The 15473-nt window shown below is 47.4% G+C and overlaps 1 protein-coding gene across 1 annotated transcript; it reads left to right on the plus strand.

Annotated features, from left to right (window-relative positions):
* Positions 1-1653: 1653 nt before the first annotated feature.
* Positions 1654-12782, plus strand: LOC133354699 (steroid 21-hydroxylase-like). The gene is made up of 11 exons (XM_061571752.1): positions 1654-1900; positions 2594-2683; positions 3631-3785; positions 6202-6297; positions 6959-7069; positions 7811-7897; positions 8421-8750; positions 9267-9436; positions 11187-11290; positions 12082-12352; positions 12719-12782. Exons 1-11 carry the CDS (start codon positions 1654-1656, stop codon positions 12780-12782), a joined length of 1725 nt encoding a protein of 574 aa, XP_061427736.1.
* The last annotated feature ends 2691 nt before the right edge of the window (positions 12783-15473 follow it).

The raw sequence follows: 15473 nt of genomic DNA on the forward strand, positions 1-15473 counted from the left end.
TGTATTTGCTTTTACCCATAATGCTCCGTGACCAAGCATACTGAGTTTGTGCTCTGCATTGGGATGTTTCAGTTATCATAATAGGTGGCATTAAATTAACTCCTTTACAAAAAAAACATTAAAAAATCTCAGAACCATTTTGAGTTTTCCGTCACGGTAAACAAAGCGTCATAATGACCGGGTCATACATCTCCTACGTGTGTGTTACCTCCACAGCCTCCCGGTCGTACGCACGTATATGTTGAACTTCTTATGCACAGTACATAGCCAACCGTGCTAATCTGAGGCCTGCGCTTGGGCACGGTTTTCCGGGAAATCCTTTTGTCAAGACTCCCTTCCGTGTCTCTCACCTGTGTACACAATGTCCGGGGTGCAGCGAGCATCAATAACAACTCAAACAAGGCGCGTTTTGTCTGAGCTGAGTGCTTTGTCAAAATCTCACACCAGAGAGTGGCTTTATCCCAGCACACGACCAGGTCGAGTGAAAAGGTGTGAGGAATTCATCTTCTTGGTTCTTTCGGTAAAGTCACGTAGAAGGGAAGTAATAAAATAATAAAAATGAAACATAATAAAATTATTCTCACGACGTTTCGGCCACAACGCAAGCAGCCGTCCTCAGGTGAAGACCAGGTCTGTCGGGGAGACAGCGTCTGAATGAAACACCACCACGCTTGGAGCGTATATTTAAGCTGGGTTGGAGGGGGAAGAGCGCCTTGACAAAAGAATTTGCATATCAAGAGGAATTTAGCATATTTATGGGAAATGCAGATACGGGATGCTTGTTTTTACTCTAAGTGTGAGGAATTCTTTTATTTCAAGGGATGAGAAGAATGGGGTGTCTGCTTTATCTTAATCTTCACAAATTTTTTACATCCTTAGTGTGCACGCCAAGTCACACGACTCCCAGCCACGCCAAGCATATGTATGGCTATGGCGTTCGTGATTGTTTTTCACTTGGGAGTATGTTTCAACATCCATCACGTATGTAAATTCTATATATTTTTTTTCTCCTCTTTCAACGTTTTTTTTTACTTTAAAATAGACTCAAGGCTACTGCTGCATGGAAGTTCTGACATGTTATCACTGCTGGGACTGCACGTAAAAGGGTACACTAAAAGTTTCCACAATGCCAAGTTTGTTTTAGAATAGCATGTGCTATCATATCTCTTCCGACTCGTCGATTCCTGGAAAATTGGCTGCAAAATGCGGCTAAGTTGCAGCAGGGAGAAATAACAATTTAATTTAAGGAACAAGTGAGAACGCAGATAGAAGAACGTCCCCCCGAGCAATGTTCCCGTTTCACGGACAGAGCATTGATAACAAAATGAAGAAAACAAAATAGCGTGGGTGTAATTTTTTTTGGAATGTCAGAAGGCAATATAAACGCACTCTCGCAGAGCCAATCGTTTTATTTGAGACGAGTGCGATTTTGCAACGCACGGTCGGAATACTAACACAGTGCTGTGGAGAAAAAGAGTCAACGTCACAAGCGCTCAACTCCTGTTTTCCACCCAGAGGTGGACATTGCACATTGGGCATTTGGTGGGAGGCGAGTCACAGCGCAACAACGCAACGGCCGTTGACTCTCGCCACCGTCGCCAAGAGCGAGTTGAGACATCACCGCCTTGAGAAGAGCGACCGAGAGCCGCCCCCATGCTGGTGCCGCTGGCCCTGTGCGCAGCCATCACTGTGCTTCTGTCTCTGCTGTTGCTGGCGAGGAGATGGGGGGTGTTCCAGTACGTCCAGCCCAGAGCGACCGAATGGCCCTCTCCTCCACGACCTCCGGGATTGCCCTTCTTGGGAAACGTTGCGCACATGGCCAGGACGGATCTGCACATTCACCTGACACAGCTGGCGCGCACGTACGGTCCTGTGTACTGCCTGCGTGTCGGCGGAGAAGGTACGAGAGGAGTCAAGGTAGAGGTGGGGGTTGGAGCCAGCAGATAAATGGGTATTTAAATCCTGCGCCGAGCTGTGAGCGTGAGTCCATCACACGTGTGGGATTTTTTTCCGCGTGAGCGCCAAACTCTCATTGATTCATGGAATTTGGCCATGCATCCCTTGTTCAGGAACCTCCTGACAAAGAGTCTTGAGAGTCGACGAGGAATTTACAAGATAAATAAACAGTAAACGTGAATAACACGAACAAATAATAACAATAATATTACAATGTGACTGTTCTAGATTTGAAGTTTTCGTGACTGCAAGGTCCCATACTCTTTGGTTCTTTCGGTAAAGTCACGTGGGTGAAAATAATAAAATAAAATAGTTAAAACAACTAAATTGTGATTAATTTAGTTGTTCCACTTTTTTATTTTATTTTACTATTATTTTAACCTACTTGACTTTACCGAAAGAAACAAAGAGAATGTGACTTGTCAATTCGTTGCTGGAATAATAATCTATTTACGACCGATTGTTTGTGAGTATGGGGGTCTCATCACATGCAATGGGTGTTGTTGTCCTGCAAGCCAGAGTATGCACGTTAACATGATGCAGCAAAGGTGTCAGTTTTGTTGCCAGATAGAAGGGTAAAGAACCAATTAACATGATGCAGCAATTTAACGTCCCTCCCTCGCCCCCCCCTCCCAAGACATCGTTGTGCTGAACAACGTCGAGTCCATCAAGGAGATGCTCATTAAGAAATCAGCCGACTTCGCCGGAAGGCCACAGACCTACGCCGGTGAGGTTCAACACAAAAGGGATTTTTGGAGACAACCTTTGTTATGGGACATTTATTTCATTCAATGCTGCTGATTTTCGTCGATTGTTTTCAATGACATATTTTTTCTCGAACATGCTTGATTTTACTCTAATCTGGCTGCTTATTTTTTGGAGTTTTATCGAGTAGTTATTGTTGCTCGGAATTCTATCCGCTTCATTGTTGGCACTTGGGTTACTACTTTTATAAATTTGGGGACAAACCCCCCCTCCACCCAGCCCACTCTTGCGAATGAGACCACCGCTCGCCTCTTGATTAAGAAAACCCAAAACAAAAACGAACACGAAACAACTGCCAACGACCACAGAGCACGGAGATCGAGCGCGCGAGCCTCTGCATCAGAGGTCGCAACCGGGTACCCGATACCCGTACCCTACCCGATAGCCGTTTGCGACCCTGGTGCGGCCGGGTATGGGTACGGGTAGGCCGTGAGTCACTGGTGAGTCACCGTTTGTCACTCATTTCCCAACGTCTTGTCTCTTCTCACAATTCAAGTTCCTAGAATCAACCCTCCCGCGCTTGCAACATGGCTTCATCCCAGAGGTCGCAATCGGGTACTCATCTCTTGTTCACGAACCTCTTGACAAAGAGTCTTGAGAGTCGGCGAGGAATTTACAAGATAAATAAACAGTAAACGTGAATAACATGAACAAATAATAACAATAATATTACAATGTGACTGTTCTAGATTTGAAGTTTTCGTGACCGCAAGGATCCATACTCTTTGGTTCTTTCGGTAAAGTCACGTAGGTGAAAAAAAAAAAGTGAAAACAACTAAATGTAATCACAATTTAGCTGCCGGGTACGGGTACGGGTACGGCCGGGTACGGGTACCTGTTTGCGACCCAGGTGCGGCCGGGTACGGGTAAGGAATCAAAACCCGTTTGCGACCTCTGCCCTGCATGCAGGCGGCAAGATCACCGGCGGCGGCAAGGACATTGCGCTGGGCGACTACTCGGCCGTGTGGCGGAGGCAGCGGCGCGCCGCGCTCAGCGCCCTTCACTGCGTGGGGACAGCGCGCACGGAGGAGATCGTGCAGGGCGAGGCGCGGAGATTGGTGGAGGTGAGAGAGCGATGGCTAAGTTGCCCGGCACGCTCGCTCGCTCGCTCGTTCGCACACATGCTGAATGGCACAGGGGACTCTGTCGGATGTGGGGAGGGAGTTTTGTGCAAAAGCTGGGTCACGCGTAACAACAAAATAGTCGCGAGTGTCGTTGGGGAGCATTTAAGTGACAAAATATTCGGTGCAAAAGCTGGGTCACGCGTAACAACAAAATAGTCGCGAGTGTCGTTGGGGAGAATTTAAGTGAGAAAATATTCCACGCAAAAGCTGGGTCACGCGTAGCAACAAAATAGTCGCGAGTGTCGTTGGGGAGAATTTAAGTGAGAAAATATTCCGTGCAAAAGCTGGGTCATGCGTAACAACAAAATAGTCGCGAGTGTCGTTGGGGAGAATTTAAGTGATAAAATATTCCACGCAAAAGCTGGGTCACGCGTAACACAAACTAGTCTCGAGTGTCGTTGGGGAGAATTTAAGTGAGAAAATAAATAGGCAATACACCTCGTTACAACGTCCTTTAGAATTGCTCACTAATGGCACTTCCGCCCATCAGCCTGAATCGACTATACGGGGGATATATAATTAATAGGTGTTGGTTATAATAGGTTGCTGCCGTGGTGAAATGGCCCGTACACTGGACTTATAATTGAGTTTACAATGAGCCCTTTTGCTCGGAGCGACGTTGGGACAATCATGAAGATGGAACAAAAATCGCTACGGATAAGGTTATCGTGCCTAGGTTCACCACAGCCGAATAGCGCGACCATAATTTTAATGGGAGTCAGAAGACTGCAAGGCAAACAGCATAGTGCGAACACGAGGCAATGTTACTCAGCTCCTGGAGGTGTTATAACAGCAGTGCGTGGCAAAATCTTGAGGTAAGAAATGCCCAGTACGTAGCCCAACTCAACCAGGTAAACCACAAATGTGCGGCAAATAAACAGGGAGAGTGCTTGGGATTCCATTGAGAGGCAAAGAGAGGGATACGTGAATGCAGTTGAACAAATACATCGTATTTACTGCCACAAGTGGACTTGGGCAGGACGCATCCTTGCTCGGCACGGCGGGCGGTGTGCGAGAACGACAACGGAATGGTAGCCAGTGGAGTTGAACGCTCCAGAGAGGACGTCTGCTATGGAGATGGAGCGACGAGCATCGGGCTCATGTGCAGCACGGGCTGGGTGATTAAGACAAAACAAACCTATTTATATTTTACCAGGTAAGGCTCCACTGAGTTATGTAGCTATTTTTCAGAAGCGTACCTGGCTGCCACAGATGATAGTGCAACAAAGTGGATTATCTTCTTGGTTCTTTCGGTAAAGTCACGTAGAAGGGAAATAATAAAATAATAAAACATAATAAAATAAAATTCTCACGACGTTTCGGCCACAACGCAAGCAGCCGTCCTCAGATGAAGAACAGGGCTGTCGGAAAGACAGCGTTCTTCACCTGAGGACGGCTGCTTGCGTTGTGGCCGAAACGTCGTGAGAATTTTATTTTATTATGTTTTATTTTTGTTATTTTATTATTTCCCTTCTACGTGACTTTACCGAAAGAACCAAGAAGATGGATCCCTGCAGTCACGAAAACTTTAAATCGAAAAGAAGTGGATTATCATCGTGTAGACATTTATAGCGGCCAAACACTCTGAACGCACGTTTCTAAGTGTGGACGGGCAAACTGGAGGACCCGGAGAAAAATCCACGTGACCACGGGGAGAACATGCAAACTCCAAATATACAGCAGGCGATTTTTTATCACAGGAGTGTGAGGGATAGTGACGGCTTCTGGGAGGTCTTCACCCAGTAGTAGATTGATCATGATTGATGATCATCAAGTGATGTTTATTATTTTAGAATGAATAGGAATTGAAAAATGTGTTGGATAGATTTATAAATTATTCAACAAGTATTTATTTTTTTACCTACTCAAGACACTGATCATTCAATTAGAATTTTGCTCAAATAAGTAACATTGGTAAAAAAAAAAAGATTTGTAAATTGTATTGGATTAACATATTCTACAAGAAGTGGCCAGGTACATCATAGATCCTGAGTTAAAATCAAGGCAGCTGCCCGTTCATAAACTGGGTTGTCAAATGCACTCAGTTGATGGTCACATCCCGGAGAAACAACGACTGCACAAAAGCAAACTGTTTAATTTGGTTTTAAACTAAAGTTGGCCAATGTCCAGCTCTGAGAATTAAACATCTGAGTCTGACTGTCACGTGACAAACATTACTTTGCAACGGGGTGTGAGCGGAAGTCGCTGCGGCCGAGGGTGAACAATGTCACTTGAAGAGATCGCCAACGTACTGCTGTGAAATGCCCTCCCACGGACTGTTGACCAACTCGTGGGGTTGCGTTGCTTTGTTGAGAGAGACAGTGCCCAATGTTGATCCTGCGTTGTGCGGATTCAGGACCTGACCCAGTACATTGGACGACCGACGGACATCCACACTGACATCTCGATGCGAGTCTGCAACGTTATCTGCTCCATCGCCTTCGGAACTAAGGTGTCGTTACCTTCACATCAATTCCACGTTCGTTCAATATACGTACAAACATACCATGTCTCTTCCAAAACATGTTGGATAAAACAGATTCCCAATTAGCTCGTGGACCGTTTGAGGTAGTTGATGTAAACGAGCGTACATTAACGTTAGTACGGCACATGATAGGATGCTGTGGCCAGAACTACGCATTCTCAGCCACGTTTATCTCTCCAGAATTGGTATCCATGCATCACACATGTTACTCAGTTTGGAAGGAGTCAGTCTTGAGGATTGTCCAGGCTCGGGTCAGACACCAACTCACAATGATGTGTCATTAACTCATCACAGCCCATACCGTTGATACCACCACACCTCACCATCGCTTCCATCCATCCTTTCTTCATTCTGCAAGAAGCAACATTCATGAAGTCGACCCCTGGACTATCAACTTCGCTGACCTATCGGAGGGCCACAATTCAGTAGGCCGTTCCATTGTGACAAATCTGGCCCATGGGCCAGCAGTTAAAGAACCCCGATGTAGCCCATCAAGAACCCACATTTTCTGTATCATCTAGAGCAGAGCGCTAACCACTGTGCTGACGACTGCACACACACCACAAAGTGCACACGCATTCCATGCTGCTCGATCTGATCATGTCACCATGTCACCATCCCTCCACAGTACGACAAGCACGACACGGAGTTCCTGGACATTCACTGCTGCCTCGACAGCCTCGTTCGACTGTGGGGGTCACCCGCCATACGTGCCCTGGACTGCTTCCCAGTGTTGCGGGTACGAGCGCGGCAATGGGTGGCGCGCGGTGGCTTGAGGTGGCAATGCGGGCAAAACGTAGAAACGCGAGGTCAATTGCCAACTGGGCAAATGGCAACACGGTTTGGCACCGTTTGTACAAATTTCAACACCAGGGTCGTGTGAACATTTCCCCCCGCACCTCCGATTAGCACGGATGGCTCCGCACGGTGCGACAGAAGTTCAACACATGGACATACAACATTGCTACCGTTTGGTAGTTTTTTGCAATGGGGGCAGAATCATGTGTTGGCAGATGGCAGCTTCCATCAAATTTTGGTGATAAAATTGTAAAAAAAAGCAAACACGTGACTATCTGGTCTTTACCCAGCAAATCTGTATCATTATCCAGGAGATTAACTAGGCGCTTGGTATTAAGAAGGCGAAATTGCGATAAATATGTTCTGGCTAATGCGGGAAAGCTGTGTTGGGTCACTGTTCTGGTCTGGATTTTAAAAAAAACAGAACAATCGTAATTGCTCCGAAACGAACTCTTTATGTTCATTGTGTTGACCTGGAGAGGTAATTCCATTTGCGATGCTATTTCTCAGTGTTATGTTATTGCATGCTATGTTTGGTCCATTGCTGGAAATAATAAAAACAACCAGTGTAATGCAATGACTTGTGTAGTGTAATGTTCATATTTTACCGCTCATATTAACATAGTGAAATATTCTGGATTTGCCCCCCCCCCCCCCCCCCCCCCCCCCACTGCTTCGTCAGTTATTTCCAAACCCGGCCTGGCGAGACCTCATGGCGGCTGTGCGCAAAAGGGACGAGGTCGTGTGGAGGCAGATACTTCTGCACAAGGTACCCGCAATCTCATTTCAATGACTCCCCCCCACTCATTTTCCCCTTCAGATCCAAAATGAGTAAAACAAAAACCACCATCCCTTACGTTTTTAGGGGATGCGAGCACACCACAGTGATGCCCAGAAGAATTCCCACACTGTCACGGTGCAGAGAAGATTACATCCATCCCCTTGCCCCTTGTCAGAGGCTCAGCTTTCACGAGAGGCCTAGGCCTGGCTCTATGGCCACTGCATCTCAGGAGCCAGGGTACCAAATGCTTACTATGATGGTGCGATGCGTCTTGGTGGAAATGGCTTCATTCACCAGCCTGTTGTGTATTTTAGGCGACCCTCGCAGCTTTACACCAAAGTCACCATCCTGATCACCAGCTCCCTCGGGTTGGACCTGATCGGCTGTAGGCAACATTGGAGAGATATGCCCTGAGCCTGGACTAGAACTGCCGATGAAGCTTGGCAGTGGGGCTGGATTACATGTGAGCTGTGAACTGGATCCTATCCTCGTGTGTCACTCACTCTCGTAGGCAAAGCCAAGCTCGTCACCGTCCAGTGACATGACCGACTTCCTCCTCAAGTTCACGTACAAATTATCCGAAGAGTCCAAGCCACAAAATGGAAAGAACGGGCGCGCCTCGGACGACTCCGCAGAGGTGCCGAGAAGGAGGTCAAAGGATCAGCCGCAACGACCGGAGGAGAGGCGGCACTCGGGAAATGAGGACGAGTCAGAGGCACGAGGGGGCAGCCTCACGGAGGAGCGGGTTCACCTATCCATCATGGACACGTTCATTGCTGGCGTCGAGACGACGGCGACGCTCATAGAATGGGCTCTGGCCTACCTCGTGCTCCATCCAGAGGTGCGGTTGTTATGGCAGATGGGCACGTGCACATTTGTCGCTCGCTGCCAAGTTTTCTCGTACATCCTCACCGTCATCGCTCACCTGTGGTCAGTAAAGTGAGCAATTTACGAGGCTGTGCGATTCCAACAGTGGTTTTGTCCTACAAAATAAACCGATTCAGTCCCCACCATAGCAATCCACCACCAGCTTGTGACCAACAGCACACATATATTCTAGATTTGAAGCTTTCGTGACTGCAAGGATTCATATTCTTAGGTTTTTTCGGTAAAGTCACGTAGGTAAAAAAAATTAAATTAAAAACAACCAGTGATACAGCTATCGTGCTGTGACGGTTCCACCTGAAGACGGAAGCTTGTGTTGCCTCCGAAACGTCGTGATTTTTATTTTATTTTTATTTTACTTTTATTAACTTAAATTTTTTTACCTACATTGACTTTACCGAAAAAAACCCTAAGAATATAGCACACATATAGATATGTATTTTATGCGCACGCACGCACGCACGCACGCAAGGTCCAAGACCAGATCTACGAGGAGATGGAGCAGAAGCTGCAGCCGGGTTTGGGCCCGAGCCTGGCGGACCGCGACAAGCTTCTGTACCTCGACGCGACGATCAAGGAGATCCTGCGTCTGTGCCCCGTGGCTCCGCTCGCGATTCCACACCGTGCCCTGCGGGACTCCACGTGAGTTCCTTCCGCCACGCGTCCGACTCGTTTCATCCAAACTTAATTTGGAGCTTTCGTGACTGCAGGAATTACTCGTTGGTTCTTTCGGTAAAGTAACGTATAAAAATACAATTATAAATTAAATAATAGCATACGACGTTTCGATTGCAACACAAGCAAGTTGTCCCCCTCTGCTTGTGTTTCTGTTTTCGTGTATGTGTCTTTCAAATTTCACACTTAACTTCTAATTTAGCAATCTTTGGAAGAACGTAATCAACCAGGCTATGCGTTAATTGTGTATTAACCGACTCTCTGTGTTGCATTGCATTACATTTCGAAATTTTGCTCGGTTTATTTGATTTAGTGTGTTTTCTTTTTTTCTGTCTCCCCTCATTTTTTGTTGTTGCGTAGGCTCCGTGCCACTCATTGACATGCTAATTTCTCTATCCCCCCTCTCTCTATTTAAGGCCCCGACACAGAGGCGTGGTTTCTCTGTGTGCCTATGTGTGTGTGTCTCTCTCTATGTGTCTCTGTGTTATCTCTATCTGCTTATATGTCTGTCTATATGTCTCCGGTTCTGTGTTTTATCTCTCTCTCAAATTTATCATTCTCAGGAAGAACGTAATCAACCAGGTATGGTGTTGACTCTTATGTTATCCGACTCTCTGTGTTGTATTGCATTACATTTCCTAGTATACTAGGTTTGTTTTCTCTTTCATTTATACCTGATGATGATTGCTTGTGTTGCAATCGAAACGTCGTATGCTGTTATTTAATTTATTATTTTCTCTTTCTACGTGACTTTACCGAAAGAACCAAAGAGTCTTTTCATCCATCCACCGGTGGCTGTGAATGGCACAGAATGGCACAGGATGGTGTTAAAGGCCACGGTACGCGATGGAGATTTCAATGCAATCATCGCAGGCAGGAAGTGGCCGTCTTCTGCCGACTGCAGCTGCCCCCTGGAAAGGCAACTGGGGTGGCAGCTTTAGATCACAGGCAGAGGTTACGTGACCACCCTGGGTCGTGTGCTCTGTAGACCAATTGTCATTCATCAACACACATTACAGTACTATTTGACAAACTTCATGCTCCCTGCCTAGACAGAACTCCACCACTTTGCGTCATTATCATAGCAAGTTGCCATACTTAGTTGGTAATAATTGATGCATTGCCAGTGGCAATCGCTGGCGACAAATTCCTCAAATTTCTGAGAGTATCATGGCTTTTGCAGCACCTTCGTAACTAATTAGCGCGTTTTGTTTACGTGACACCTTACTGGCTGTGTCGGGTGGTGGAGGGTTACGACACATTTATGCTTACGCGATCTAACCCAAAAACCTTTATAATAGACCTTTAAGCTGTAATGTTAATGATGACCACCGCCTCAGAACCACGTTCACATACTCGATTGACACTGAATTTTTCCACCCACAAAATTAACTTGACTACAATCTTGACTGCGTTATAAGCGTACTTAAAAAAATATTTTCTATTTTAAAGTCAAGTCACAGTGATTTCCTACGCAAAATGCACAGTGAGCTCATTCATTTCACAGCCTTGCATCTCTTCCGCGCTTCTTGGCGCATTTTTCTGTTTTTGTTTGATGTCTTTGCGTCAATGAGCGTGCTTCTGAAACAGAAGCCCAGGTGGAAAACGTAGAGTTATATTAAAAAATAACATGTTTATGTTATTACGGACACAATGTGCAAATCGTGGCGCTAAATAAACGAAATTCAACGGTGTTCATTGCTTTGCCCTGGTGCAGTGTCGGAGGGTTCTTCATCTGCAAAGGGTCGACGGTCATCGCAAATCTGTGGGCGGCTCATCGAGACCACTCTTACTGGGACAATCCCTCGGTCTTCCAGCCAGGTGAGAGAGGACGCATCAAACACAGCTCACAAGGCGGCGATGGAAAGTTTCAACTTTAGCCTCCAGACTTTACCACAATGCTCCTGAATTGGGATGTTTGCCCAGTTCCATTAATGAGTGTGGGTGCTGTATGCGGAAAGAGAAACACAATGCGTACGAAAGAAAAACATATCAGAGCTCCACTCAAGATTCGAGAATCCATTGGTGTACCATCAACTTGTTCACAGCCCCAAAACCTTTGTGAGCTTCACAAACAAGTGCAAATTATCAACCCTCGCCTCCACATTGCTGGATTACAGGACACGTGGCCACCACTCCCAAGCCTATGCACGTAGTGCTTGTGAGAATTGTGATGACGACCAGACAACACCTCCACATTGCTGGATTACAAAACACGTGGCCACCACCCCCAAGCCTACGCACGTAGTACTGATGGTGAGAATTGTGATGACGACCAGACAACACCTCCACATTGCTGGATTACAAAACACGTGGCCACCACCCCCCAAGCCTACGCACGTAGTACTGATGGTGAGGATTGTGATGACGACCAGACAACACCTCAACATTGCTGGATTACAAAACACGTGGCCACCACTCCCAAGCCTACGCACGTAGTGCTTATGAGAATTGTGATGACGACCAGACAACACCTCCACCAGTGGTCACCACGGTGGCTGTGACAACGATGCCAAACGCAGCTCATGTCGACGACGACACTGACAACGCTGGCCGTGGCAATGACGGTCGTGACGATGCCCCCCCCCCCCCCAATGTTGTCCATCGTCCAGAGCGCTTCCTGGGCGAGCCTCTGGAGAGGCGTAACCCCGCGTCGCTGCTGCTGCCGTTCGGCGCGGGCAAGCGCGTGTGCTTGGGCGAGAGTCTGGCCAAGGCTGAGATTTTTCTCTTCCTGGGCCACGTGCTGCGCCGGCTGCGTTTGCAGCCTGCGGGTCGCCCGCCCGACTTGTCCGGGCAGATGGCCATCGTCCTGAAGCTCAAGCCCTTCCAGGTCTACATCTCTCCCAGGGTGCGCTCCGCTCTCATCGTTCTCACTCCCCCCACGTGGTTGCCCTCATGCTGCTGTTTAGGGTCACAGGGCAGGTCCCCTATGAAAAGATTGAGACTTCATTGATGCAGAGTCAAGAAGCACACACTTTCCTAGGGTTATGGTGATGAGGGGGGGCGGGGGGGGGTGTGGTACTGGGTGCTCAAAACTCACGGTTGGAAAGATGAAATTCACAACACCCCATTCCGACAAGGCTGAGCCTGGTGCCTAGAGACCCCACGAGAAACCAGTCAGTCAGTCAGGGAATTCTCTCAAGAACCCACCTGAGACCCATACATATCAGCCGATTATAAGTCAGCAAGATTTTAAATATTTTCATCCGTAAAGCTCCTGCATTTCTGTGTTCTTGTTCGTCCGCTCAGGTTCTCCGTTCCCAGACGCCTCCATAAATGTATCCCGCTTGATCCCGGCTCCCCCGCTGGGTGATGGGGGCCGCTGGGTGATGGAGGCCGCTGGGTAACGGTGATTTCTGGCACGGCGGCCCGGGTTAGCGCGAGCGTGAGCAAGCCTCGTGTTTCTGAATGCCACACAAGCCGGGGGGGGGGCGGAGGGGGGGGGGAGGGAAGAGGGCTGGAGACGAGAACGCACGTACGCACACATACTCAAGACGTGCACCGGGATACAAATACACGCGTGTTAGCACACGTGCCTTCTGCGTGTCTGCCGCGTGTGTGTCAATTAATGTCCTGGATGCCCTGGCAAGCAACATGTTCCATCTCAAGGGATTTTCCGGTCGATGCCGTTATTTTATTATTTAATTAAACATATATGTAAACACAGTCGGAATGTCATACATGTATCAATGAATCAATTAAAATATTGTTACGCAAAAAAAATACCCGTGTATTGAATTGAAATAATCAGTTTTCGCACAGCAACACAAACGTAGAGCGAAATCTCCAAATATAAATCAGCCGATGTTATGACCTCTCCTTTGCTCTGCTGAAGGGTCATTGCCTGAAACTTCATCCTCTTAAACGTGTTTCTATTATCGGGCCACATTAAATGGAGCCGACGGTCCCCATGATCGACGGTTCTCTGCTGTCGTCTCCTCGGTGTGGAACTCTCCATCCATTTGCACATCTGTAACATCGAACGCACTCTTGACCTTTAAGAAACATCTCAAGGTCTCTATCTATCTTGTTTGGGTCAGGCGTTCGAGGAGCCCTGAGCTTGGCTTAGCTCCTCCGAGTGTTTGACTTGTCTGCAAAATCTAGCGCGTTATAAATATCTTTTTTTTTGTAAATCAATGTTTTCTGCGTGGCTTTATTGGAGGAGGAACAGCAAAACGACACGATATCTCTCTCTCTTTGCTGAAGCCATCTCGTCGTGGCGAGCAGCAGACTTTCGACGTTGCTCTTTAAGCTCCTGACCAATATTACCGCTGCTGCTGCTATGCAGCTATGCAGCACAAGAGAATGATTGAAGTGGCGGTTGTTCTTGTGCCCACGTGCGTTCGCGAGGGGGCAGCGTTTGCTACACAGCAGTCATCAGCGGCGGCGCCGTTGTACAGATACAAGACTGATCAAATGCGCGGTTCGTACACTAAGGGACGTTAGGGCACCGCCCCATCAAGCAGCTGGAGATGAGAAATTATTTTTCTAATAAAAAAAATTCTGCAAGTAGTTTTTTTTGCGTTTAAAAAAGTTAATTATAATTATTCTTTCAACGTGAATTGCCTAATGAAGATAACATTTTTAGTTGTTCACATCTGTGCCTCGGGGAAGTCTCGGGGCGGCTGTGAAGGCGTTCGAGTGATAGATTTCCCTTCATTCGTTGTGATTCGCTTCGCATTTTGGCCACGACATTTGAAACCCATTCAGGGCGGTGAAAAAGGCGCCCGTGGCTGTAATGAGACGATGTCACGACGTGAGGTTGCGCTGTGAAAATGTAGCAGGTCACGGCTTTTGGCAGTGTCAAATAAGGTGTGTAATGTGGACTTGAGGGTCATGGAGACGGCATTTGAGTGCTTTGTTTCATTTTTTTAAATGTTTACCATTGGTAGATAAGCCAGTTATATCACCTTCACGGGAAAGCCAATAACATGACGAGGTTTTTCTTCATTAGAACACCACATTTTCAGAGGTCACTCACAACAACCCCGTGCCCTTATACATCTCAACGTTCATTCTACAAAGTCCCATCACAAGGGAGAAACACAAACAAATAGATATTTATTTTTAAATGTTGCCCGGATTGAAACGGCTGTACGCCGTATGGATCTTAAAACTCAATTTCCCTGGACAAGAATATGAGTAAAGCGTATGGGTTGACAGGTATGGCAGTGCCAATTATTAATGTGCATAATAGAGGTTTGTGGGTTAGATCGTGTAAATATAAAATGTGTCGTTAAACCCTCCACCACCCGACACAGCCAATTAGTAAGGGTTGTCACGTATACAAAACGTGCCAGTTCGTTATTAGTACAGCAACACCGGTGTGTTGTAAAGTAAACCCACAACATTTACAATTTGTATTCGAATTGTAAATGTTGTGGGTTTACTCTCAGCTCAATTGAACATAGCCAGATTTACTCTCCAATTGTAAATGTTGTGGTGGGTTTACTCTCCAACACACCGGTGTGCTGAACTCGTAACGAATTGGCACGTTTTGTGTCCGTGACAAACCTTGCTAATTGGCTGTGTCGGGTGGTGGAGGGTTTAACGACGCATTTATATTTACGCGATCTAACCCAACAACCTCTTATGTTTCATATTGGTCGCGAAAGCCCACGACGTTTTCAACTAATACTGGTAGGAACCTCCTGGTTACACCAGCCCACAGGGGATTATTGTGTCCGTCCGTCCGTCGTGCATCCAAAAATGGGAGGGGTGGGGCTGGGTAGAGAGGGGAGGGTGGGGAGGGGCTGGGTGGGGAGGGAGGGGCTGGGTGGGGAGGGGAGGGTGGGGCTGGGTGGGGAGGGGAGGGTGGGGAGGGGCTGGGTGGGGAGGGTGGGGAGGGGCTGGGTGGGGAGGGTGGGGCTGGGTGAGGGGTGGGAGGGGCTGGTCACCCTGTGGTGCCCTTATAAAACTCAACGTTTAACCTACTCACGCCGGCTTGTGCCCGCCCTCACAGTCGGGCATATTTGCGGAATACACCACGCCGCCGTTGACCCTG

The sequence above is a fragment of the Lethenteron reissneri genome, chromosome 48 (genome assembly GCF_015708825.2).
Source record: "Lethenteron reissneri isolate LAM-NWPU_2019-01 chromosome 48, ASM1570882v1, whole genome shotgun sequence".
Classification (NCBI taxonomy): Eukaryota; Metazoa; Chordata; class Hyperoartia; order Petromyzontiformes; family Petromyzontidae; genus Lethenteron; species Lethenteron reissneri.

Bases quoted from the DNA above. Each gene is read 5' to 3' on its own strand.
- LOC133354699 (XM_061571752.1), top strand. From the start codon at position 1,654: ATGCTGGTGCCGCTGGCCCTGTGCGCAGCCATCACTGTGCTTCTGTCT. The intron at 2,684-3,630 runs GTGAGGTTCAAC...CCCTGCATGCAG, and splicing joins AAGGCCACAGACCTACGCCG to GCGGCAAGATCACCGGCGGC. The intron at 11,291-12,081 runs GTGAGAGAGGAC...TCCATCGTCCAG, and splicing joins TCCCTCGGTCTTCCAGCCAG to AGCGCTTCCTGGGCGAGCCT.